At 41.6% G+C, this 11,463-nt stretch overlaps 1 protein-coding gene across 1 annotated transcript in view; it reads right to left on the reverse strand.

Moving 5' to 3' along the window:
• The window catches only part of LOC307138897 (mannosyl-oligosaccharide 1,2-alpha-mannosidase IA), a 347,413-nt gene extending 337,483 nt beyond the window's left edge, over positions 1-9,930 (reverse strand). Inside the window, exon 1 of the mRNA XM_079837590.1 lies at positions 7,986-9,930. Coding sequence (XP_079693716.1) covers positions 7,986-8,534 — 549 coding nt within the window. The 5' untranslated portion in view covers positions 8,535-9,930. The remainder of the gene's footprint in view (positions 1-7,985) is intronic.
• Positions 9,931-11,463: the final 1,533 nt, after the last annotated feature.

The raw sequence follows: 11,463 nt of genomic DNA on the forward strand, positions 1-11,463 counted from the left end.
TCCCATGTAGGGCTGGGCGATATATCGCATGACATTGTTAGGCGCATCTCGTCAGTAAAGCCGGTTCCTTGATTAGTAGTAAATCGCCATCACCTGCTTTCAGATAGAGCGGCATTTACTACACAGAGCCGTAGTTCACTGGAAAGCTGAGCCATATCGCATTAATTATCGCAGGCGATACGTCGGTGATAATTAAGGCGATATGGCTCAGCTTTCCAGTGAACTACGGCTCTGTGTAGTAAATACCGCTCTATCTGAAAGCAGGTGATGGCGATTTACTACTAATCAAGGAACCGGCTTTACTGACGAGATGCGCCTAACAATGTCATGCGATATATCGCCCAGCCCTAGTCCCATGGCATGAAATTTTCATTTTATGAGGTTTTTCAACATTAATATGAGTTCCCCTAGCCTGAATATTGTCCCCAAGTGGCTAGAAATTTTGATCGGTGTAAACTGAGTTCTGGCTGTCTTTCTCTGCCTTGGAGAAAATGACAGCTCAGATGAGCTGATCTTGAATTTTCCTGTTATGACATCATAACAGGAAAGGTTACCTCCCTTTCCTCCGCCCAGAGAATTTGGCAGAGCGCCATATTTGTCCTCGAGAGATCATGGCTTGTGAACGAGTGAATGCTGGCAGTTTCTCAGTGTTTGGAAGTACAAATGAAAACAGAAGTCTTTTTTCAGTTCCTTCTGATCTGTGATCAGTGATTTCTGATGTGTAGCTAATTATTCAAGTTCACACAGAACTTTATTATACGTGCTGCGGCTTCTCTCTCTCCCGAAAGAACGGTGTTTTCTATCTTGTGAGTCAGTGTTTTTGTACGTCTTCGTCGTGTCTATCTGTTCTAAAATGTGCATACAGTCGTGAGTTTCTGCTCAACATCGGCAGAGCAACATCTTTAGGAGATAAACCTCACTGGATTACATTTGATTACTGCTGTTGTGTCTTTGTTTGTGCTGTGTACTCAATGCGCATCACTGACGCTTTTCATATGATAGGATATCTCAAATATCTCAAAAATAATGCTATAATCAACACTTACTCGTAACTCGTTCATCTCCTGGTACATTACATGTGTTACAAAGTTGGTAGAATAAGTAGGAAGACGGCTCGGCGTGACTGGGACTCGTGTTTATTCAGAACTCGAAGATACAAACAAAGTAAACTCGCGCTGACAGCGCTCACAACTCAGTAGTTACAATATAACTTTGGTAGCAATCGCTCCGTCTCTGGTACATTAGTGATGTCCGGTTCGCGAACGAATCGTTCTTTTGAACCGGTTCTTTTTAGTGAACCAGTTCACCAAATCGAACAGAATCGTTATTAAACGGTTCGCGTCTCGAGTCATCGCTGATCCATCATTTACTAAAGTTACTAACTTTCTGACATGAGTGACAGCCCCTCCGACTAGAAATAAACGAATAACCTGAAGTATATGCTGTAACTACAACAGTTCACCCTGAACTGAGACATGCTGAGAGAAACTAATGAGAAGTGACATCCGTCTCTCTGGCAGCCTTGTGCCTCGTAGACCTCGTTAAACCACGCCCCCTCCGCTCATTTCAAATGCAAAGATGTCAGCCAATCACAACAGTGGGCGTTTTTACTGAAGTCTCATAGCAGACACGCCCCTTGAAACAGGGCATTCAGCCACAGGGCAAACATCAGTATAGAAAAAATGCCTTTTATTTCTAAATTATGACATTTTATGATGTAAAAATCATACTAACAATATAAGTCCACCTCAGAATACATTATAAAATAAAATAAAAAAAAATCCATGCCATGGGACCTTTAATAAACAAACTCCAGCTGGTCCGAAACGCAGCAGCTCGAGTAGAACCAGGAAGTATGACCATATTAGCCCGGTTCTGTCAACACTGCACTGGCTCCCTTTTAAACATTGCATACATTTGAAAATCTTGCTACTTACTTACAAAGCACTGAATGCTTTAGTTCCCCTGTACTTGAGCGAGCTCTGAACACATTATACTCCATCACATCTATCGCAGTCCCAAAATTACGGCCAGTTGATAATCGATATCAGAATAAACCGCAGGTGGTAGATCTTTTTCCTATTTAGCACCTAAACTCTGCAACAGTCTTCCTAGCATTGTTCTGGAAGCAGAGACACTCTGTCAGTTTAAATCTAGACTAAAACACATCTCTTTACTATGGCAAACACATAGCACATTATCAATTTCTATTATTCAAATCAGTTATATGATTGTTTAGGCTGCATTTACAACCGGGAACCAGGAACACTTCCTATAACACCCGATGTACTCGTTTACATCATCATAAGAAGAATGTCATCTACGCCAGTCTCTCTGTTTATCCCGAGGTTTACTGTATTCCAGGGCCGTAACCACCATACAAGGTCAGAGACAAGTAAAAAAGTTACATTGTAGTCTGGTTTGCCTCAGTGGTCTAACAGCACTCGTCAATGTCAAAATGATTGAGATGGCCAATCAAATCAAAGTAGGCGGGGTTTACGTTCTCTTTTGGCTCGTGCACCACAGTCTTCACACAGACGAGCGCGTCAATCTATCGCTATCGTTGCGGAGAGAGACTCTATTCTCTCCGGTGAAATCACAAAACATAATGACAACAAACGTGTCCCTGCTCTTAATATACAATCATTGATGAACATCTTTGATTTTAATGAAGAAGAAAAAAAACCTTTAGAACCTTTAACACGGTTTACAAAAATTCTACCACCAGACCACTGGGGAATTCATTAACGTTTATTGTGGATCTATGCATTTATTCACTAATGCGAAGAATCTCGGGACTAATAATATATTTGACGCAAATTAATGCAAATATTGTTCACAAATAGTCCCAAAAGGATTACTTCCCAACTAGAATAAGGCCTAGAATTTCATTCACTGTTCTGTTTCTTTATGCTTTATAAAAAAAATAAAAAATTGGTCCCCCCCAATGTTCAAGACATGGTTACGGCCTTGCTGTAGTCAGCTGGATCCGGGCCGCATCTAGATCAGACGGTGGATCTGCGCCTAGACACGACCACAACTCATCCCCGAAACGTTGGCAGAGACGTGAAGACCTCATCGAACGCGACAGTCAGCGCCACTGAGCTGGACGATGACATCACTGTTTTCTCCAGAGCCGAATCAAATTTTGTTGCATTATTTCCCTTTTATTGCATTTGGCAGGCGCTTTTATCCAAAGCAACTTACAGTGCACGTATTACAGCAACATGGAGTAAAGTGCCTTGCTCAAGGACACACTGGAGGTGGTGGCGACTGCTGGGATAAAAATCTGTATTTTAAAAAGCGCTATATAAATGAAGACTTGACTCTGTAACGTCCACTTTTGACCATCCAATCAATTCCTGAGCCTTAAAATAAAGCCCCGCCCACATCTGTCTTTGAATATCTGGTTTCACTGTCAGATTTTCAACATTCAGGGTTGTGAACAATCTTTCACATTGACTTTAAAGTAACAGCATGCATGAAAAATTATGTTTCATCGCTTGATTGTGCTTTTTTCTTTCATTTTCGACTCCTGCCTACAGCAAGGTAAGAATATTGGTTTTGCCACCACAGCACGTTAAAAATACCCCACGGGTTTGGAAACCATCCAGCCCTTCTGACACTGTGAAATATGATATAACAATAGAAAATTCAGCATCTACAGATAACACTCATTTCAATACGGTCAGGAAATGTTCTTAGTTTCTACAGTTATTCATTTCACGAAGTCTGACTTCAGTAAGTTAGAGAAATCAATATAATGCCAGCAAGCTGGACCTTACTCTTGAACAACTGTGAAACAATATGAACGCGAGCAAATAGCAAGTTCACTCTGACATTTAAAAGAAAAAAAATCACCCCAAAATGAGAATTCGGTCATCATTTTCTTCCCTACGTGTGGTTTCAAAACCCAATGACTTCTCCTTTCCTTCAAACATAAAGATGGAATTCCAAAGAATATCCTAAAATAACAGCAAGCTCCAAAATAACAGCAAAAAAACACCACAGAGAGAAAAGGTTTCATAAATTAGTCCAGTAAATTAATGCATACAACTTGTGCGCTATATTCCTAGACTTCATATTTGTTTTATATGAGGAACAGATGCAAATTTAAGGCATCATTGAGTGATAAACTTGAAACTCGAATCAGACGAGTCTTTAGACACGTTGCATTAGTTCACCCAAAGATGAAAATTATCCCATTATTTTCTCACCCTCAAGCAATATGCTGGAATACAGCACGAGACATTTGCGTGTGCAAACACCACTATTTCTCTATTTTAAGTGTTAAAATCTAGTTTTACGTTTATAGGAATATTTGCATATTTATTTAAAATTTATACTACAACTGTTTTAGAAACATTATTAGACTTTTTGTAGCGGCACATATCAGATCAAAACTACTGTTAATCATTCTTATTTAAAGTCGATATTGTGCATGACGTGTCTCACTGTAAATGAAGTGAGAGTTTTACTTAAAAAGAATAATTAATGCATGCAAATTCTGTCAGGATTATCCTCCAATGGGACACACGAGGTGAAATTTTTAAGAATATATTTTCCTTTCAATGAATAATTGGTGAAGTCATAGACGTCAACATTAAAAGGTTAGTTCAACCAAAAATGATCCCATAATTTACTCCCCTCAAACCCTTAAGCCATCCTAGGTGTATAAGACTCTTCTTTCAGACGAACACAATCTGAGTTATATTAAATAATATCCTGGCTCTTCCAACCTGTATGTAACTGAGATTTTGAAGCCCAAAAAAGTGAATCTATCCATCATAACAGTAATCCATACGACTCCAGGGGGTTAATAAAGGCCTTCTGAAGCAGAGAAAAATATCCATATTTATAACTTTATAAACTATAATCATTGGCTTCCGGTAACGGCTGTACACTAGTCTGGTTCCAGTGGAAGAGTGACCTCTGACCCGACACAAGACGTCAGATGTAGGATTAGCGTAAGATTTGACGCCTCTCGTGGTTCAAACAAATAGGGCTGGGCAACAAACTCAAGCTCCTCCCACAATTCTGTTCTAGAGACTTCTAATTGGTGACTGGTGATTTGTTTTGCTCTATCTTCTGTGCTTCCACATCCATCAATATGTCATGTGTCGGGTCAGAGGTCACTCATCATGCGTCGGGTCAGAGGTCACTCACATACTGCCGTCACCGGAAGCCATAGCCGCGTATCCATGACCCTTTAAATTGCAAATTAAAAACACGCCCAATGGAAGCACGTCAATTTCGCAAAAACTCTTTTTAAAAAAAAATGTTTTTACGCTCGTATGAGGTGGCTTTTCAGGCAATTCGGAAAGTACAATTTTCGCAAACCTGCAATGAAAACATGGCATTTACAGGTCACCTGGTGTACGTAAAAGTGGATAATTCTTTACAGATGATGCAGTGTGTGTGGACAGAAGACGAGACTTCACTAAACTCATAAAAGACAAAAGAATTACAGGAATACTGGATTCTAAACAACAAAGAAATGCCACAATTTATCAAGACCTTGAAGCAGATATGAGGGAGAAACACCCACACATACCTCATACATGGCTGCTCAAGTGTAAGGGGCTTTCCTTGCCTTTAATGCTTGGATAACACACACGTCTCCTTCCATTAAAAGTAATGGCCAGTGCGGTGGATGGGATATACATAAACCTATCAACATACATGGCATAATTTTTGGAATGACTTTTCACAAGAGGAAAAAAATATGTTTTAGTCGCATAACATCGGTTAACGAAACGCTGTCATTTCACAATAGTTTTTTGCAAATGTTTTATGGAAACACGGCTAGTGATTATAGTTGATAAAGTTATAAATATGGATATTTACGCATGGCTATGCTTCAGAAGGCCTTTATGAACCCTGTGGAGTCGTATGGATTACTGGTATGATGGATAGATGCACTTTTTTGGGCTTCAAAATCTCAGTTACATTCACTCGCATTATAAAGGTTGGAAGAGCCAGGATATTATTAATATAACTCAGATTTTATTCGTCTGAAAAAGGAAAGTCCTATACACCTCGGATGGCTTGAGGGTGAGTAAATCATGGGATCATTTTTGGCTGAACTACCCCTTTAATGTTGACCAATCACCAATTATTCATTAAAAGGAAAAGATATTCTTCAAAATGTCACCTTGTGTGTCCCATTGGAGGATAATCAAGACAGAATTTGCATACGTTAATTATTATTTTTAAGTAAAACTCTCACTTCATTTACAGTGAGACACGTCAAGACTCGTTATACGCAATAGCAACTTTAAATAAAAAACATTGCATCTGATATGTGCAACTTCATAATGTTACTAAAATAGTTTAAGTAAAAACTGAAAATACACATGCAAATAGTCATATAAACGTAAAACTAGTTTTTAACACTTGGGGCCATGATCCCAGAACATTGCCATGTGATTGCTAAGGGGTTTTGGGTGTTTGTTAACTGGACCAAGTCCAAAAAAATCCCATATATTTTGCTTTTTATAGGATGAAAATCCCACCTCTCTTCAACGACACATGATTTGAGGGCATATCTTAATGCTCTTAATGCTTAACACCAAATATCAGCAATAACAATACTAGCAATGTTAACAAGCACTAAAGCAAACCACTCAATACAAAAAAAGCAAAGCCACACACGTTTTACCAATAACTGAAGCATGTCTAAAAGTGTGTGTGTGTGTGTGTGTGTGTGTGTGTGTGTGTGTGTGTGTGTGTGTGTGCAGGTGGGAGCGAAACTCATTGTGATACAAGAGGTTTCACTAGCACACCAGAAACAGCTCTAATGATCATTGATTCACCAAGACAGATTCAGAAACAACACACCATAGCGCAGTCAATGTCTGTTTTCCCCATATCAAAGCATATCAGTTGACTGCAAGACAAAAGGTTCCCTTTATCTGGATTCAAACCAGCAGCTTCAAACAACCTTCACAAACACACAGCAGCAGCAGAGAAGAAGCCGGAGCGCTGGCTGATAAGTGTCAGTTAGGAAAGTGACACGTCAGTAATTATCTGCTCATACGGATGTATAGATACGGATCTATGGATTCTAACTTATGATATGGGAGGGAGGGCGAATAGGAACACATCGGCTATATCTCAGAGAAAGATGTCACATGTTTTGTTTCTCAATGGTTTGATATTTTACTGAATTGTTATGCATTTCATAAATACAGTTGAATTTGTCATTTAATATGCAGGCACCACCATAGAGGTCAATGTGTTCAATGAACTATATATATTTATTCTTTAGAAATACAAGTGTAAATATGTTATGTATATGTTTACTCTGACTGATTTATATTGACTTTCACTGGAATAAATGTGACAACTTGCCCCGACTCCCCTATAGCTTTAAGCATCTCAGTCACGCCTGATGCGGTTCACCTCAGATCCAAGGCACTAATTTATCATTTAACAAACACTTGTATCCCAAGTGACACTTATTTCAGGCGCAATCCGACAAGTTTCAAACCTACAGTCTTTTAGGCTACACAAATATGGAAGAAAATCATGATTTGGTAAATCATAATTATGATAAAATTATAAGCCATGATTAAAAAGCCAAAGGTTTTTGGAGGTCAAAACTCAATTTTACGTTGATTTGCTGCATTGAAATGTTTCATTTGGCTCAATTAAATGAGGCGAAGTTGTGAACTGAAGGTCTTTTAACAATGGCACTAGTTAAACCAACCGAACATTTCCAATGAAGCAAGTTAATAAAATTGAGCTTTGACCTCAAATCTTTTATACCAAGTCAAGTAGTTAAAATTATGAATTGAAAAGTTGAATTTATGCCATTTGTATACATAATAATGTCTCATAATTTTGACCTTACATCTGAATCAATTATGACAGCACGTCAATTTTGCCTTTTTATCCTACTTTTCATTTGACTGTGTCTGATTATGATTTACCAAAGCATTTTTATGTCCATATACACAACAATAAGAGGCATCCACTCTCACCTCTTTGACTTTCTCCCTCCGCTGGACCGTCTCTGAATCCGATGGATTTCCTCGGTCCTTCCCCAAAGCTGGTTTCGTCAGGCACTTTTTATACGTCTCGTAGTTGAAAGCGCTGCCGTGTTGGCCGTTGACCGCAGCCGAGGTGACGCGCTCGTCCCTGGCCGCCGGTTCGTGCGCCCTCGCCGGACTCCACTCGTCCTGCGCTCTACTCCCAACAGATCTCTCCACAGTTCTCGCTCCATGGGTGACCGAGGGCTTGCGGCTCACCTTCGGTTTGACATTCGCGTCAGCCCCTTTCGAAGCCGCCCGCTGATGCTCTTGATCCACGGGCAACTTTTTGGAAAGCTCATTGTCGGAGCCCACGGTCACCGCGGGACTCTCGTTCTTGGAGAGGAAGATGCGCTTCAAGCGCACGGAGTCGGGTAGAAAGAAAAGAGCCCCGAAGCACAGAGTTACCAACCCCGACAGGAACAGCAGAAAGACGAATTTCTGAGACAGACGAAGCCCCATGCCCGATGCCGAGACACCGGGTAACTTTCGGAACACCATTTAAACTCTCAACTTACGCGCCACGCACAATATACTGTGGATACACACTACGTGCGATCAAAACGTCTCTCGTCTGGAGGTTAGAAAGCACACGCGACAAGGCTGTTGTTGTGCAAACTGAACTCTCTCCTGGTCAAAGTGCCTAAATCTTTCCGAATCGATCGATTTAAGAGACCACAGGTGGCGTCAGCACATTTGCGCACAGCAAGAGCGTCATTGCGCATCACTGTGCGCTCACTGCAGCTTCCTTAAGTTTCAGAGCAGTCATGCAACACCTCATCTGAGAGACCAAAACGAGACAAAATGACCCACACACTGCTTTCTAATGATGATGGTGCTCATCAAGATGCAATTGAAGTCGCGTATAATATCTAGTCATCACATGAACGCATATTAAAACGCGCCTGCAAACACACTGCTCTCTGAAAATGGCTCAACTGGTAGGCGAAACTAAGCGTTTATAAACCCAAATGCAAAACCTAAAGTTAAAGCAGCATTTGAGTGGTCTATAATGGCATGCACAGCCAACATGCATCACAAATTAAAAGGCGAGCAAAGTGCCAGCAAACACACTAAAGATGATCACACCTACTTTAAAAAAAGTTAAGCAGCATTTAAGTGACTTCAAATGTCATGCACACCCAACATCTATTCCTCACAAACACAGTCGATGCTGACAAAGCGTACTTTAGAAAAGTGAAAGCGTCACAATATTCGTGTTGAAATGCCTTGAGTTAAAAGGCAAGCATCAACTCCGCACAGCCGCTTTCTAATGATGCTGATGAAGACTCGTGGCCAAACAGCGCAAGTTTAGTAAATGAAACAAAACGCATCTCGGCTGCTAGCCCCCAAAATTGCAACCTCATAGGTTACTTCACGATATATGTGCGTTTGGCACAGTGCACGCCACTCCATCAAGAGCCAAGAGCTGTGAAAATACATCCAAAGATCAAATCAAGAGTGTCCGCGAACCGATGAGACGCCGACATTCGGTCCAAGTGTTTGTAAAAACTGTTGTTTTCCTCGCTTTATGCGCCGTGCACGCTCTCAACTCTGCTGTGCTCCGAAAGTCTACGTCCAATGCATGGAGAAGGAGGTTTGCGCTCGTAAAACGTGATCGACAGCTGGATGGGTCATTCTTCGGAAATGTAATCTAATGAAAGCACGCTGTATCTTCCCATTACTGCGCGTTCTCTTCCGCGCTCGCCTGGTTTATCACCAGAGACAGACGGAAGAATGTGAACGCAGATGAAAGCCGATCGCCGCGCGATATTCTCCTGCTGTAAACGCCTCGAAATCAAGCCGTTATGATCCACAAACAGAAGGAGAACCAGAGCTCAGTGACTCTCCGACTATCCTGGGCGGTCTGCTGCAAACGCCTTTGATCAGCAGCAGCAGCGGCGGCGGTGAGGGGGAGCGAGTCATTACCGGCGCCGCGCGAGCGCAACAGCGCGCAGATGCATCCATCGTGTGGCGAGTTTGGGTATCATGTTTGAGGCCGTGGTCTTCACTCAGTGAAGTAAACTCCATTTTTATTTACGGCGGGAAATATCAGTTTATTTCAATTTTCAATTCATTTTTGCCGATTTTGGCGTTCGGGGTGCGCTCTTATAGTCCCCATGAAACTAAAATGGAAGTTTTTTGGCTTTCAGGATGAATGTTTTAGCCTTCCTGTAATCTATAAACTAATGTGGTCCAAAAAAAATCCTCCCAGATGGATCAATGATTTTGATGACATCACTCTGCACCGATGCTGCTCATCAGATTTTCTGTCCAATCAAATGCTCTCTAGAATCGGAAGCCCCGCCCCCTACATAATAAACAAACTCTGAAGTTGTGGCTGAATCGGTCACTTGTTCACACATTTACTATTTTCTATACGTTGAATGGCACATAGTGCACTATATAGGGGATAGGGAACGATCAGACAGTGCACTATATAGGGGACAGGGAACGATCAGACACTGCACTATATAGGGGATAGGGAACGATCAGATTGTGCACTATATAGGGGATATGGAACGATCAGACAGTGCACTATATAGGGGACAGGGAACGATCAGACACTGCACTATATAGGGGATAGGGAACGATCAGACAGTGCACTATATAGGGGATAGGGAACGATCAGACAGTGCAATATATAGGGGACAGGGAACGATCAGACACTGCACTATATAGGGGATGGGGAACGATCAGACTGCACTATATAGGGGATAGGGAACGATCAGACTGCACTATATAGGGGACAGGGAATGATCAGACTGCACTATATAGGGGATAGGGAACGATCAGACAGTGCAATATATAGGGGACAGGAAACGATCAGACACTGCACTATATAGGTGATAGGGAACGATTCAGACGGTGCACTACATAGGGGATAGGGAACGATCAGACACTGCACTATATAGGGGATAGGGAACGATCAGACACTGCACTATATAGGGGACAGGGAACGATTCAGACGGTGCACTACATAGGGGATAGGGAACGATCAGACACTGCACTATATAGGGGATAGGGAACGATCAGACTGCACTATATAGGGGACAGGGAATGATCAGACTGCACTATATAGGGGATAGGGAACGATCAGACAGTGCAATATATAGGGGACAGGAAACGATCAGACACTGCACTATATAGGTGATAGGGAACGATTCAGACGGTGCACTACATAGGGGATAGGGAACGATCAGACAGTGCACTATATAGGGGATAGGGAACGATCAGTCACTGCACTATATAGGGGACAGGGAACGATTCAGACGGTGCACTACATAGGGGATAGGGAACGATCAGACACTGCACTATATAGGGGATAGGGAACGATCAGACAGTGCGCTTTATAGGGGATAGGGAACGATCAGACAGTGCACTATATAGGGGATAGAGAACGATCAGACCGTGCACTATATAGGGGATA

Source organism: Gobio gobio, assembly GCF_949357685.1.
Source record: "Gobio gobio genome assembly, chromosome: 15".
NCBI lineage: Eukaryota > Metazoa > Chordata > Actinopteri > Cypriniformes > Gobionidae > Gobio > Gobio gobio.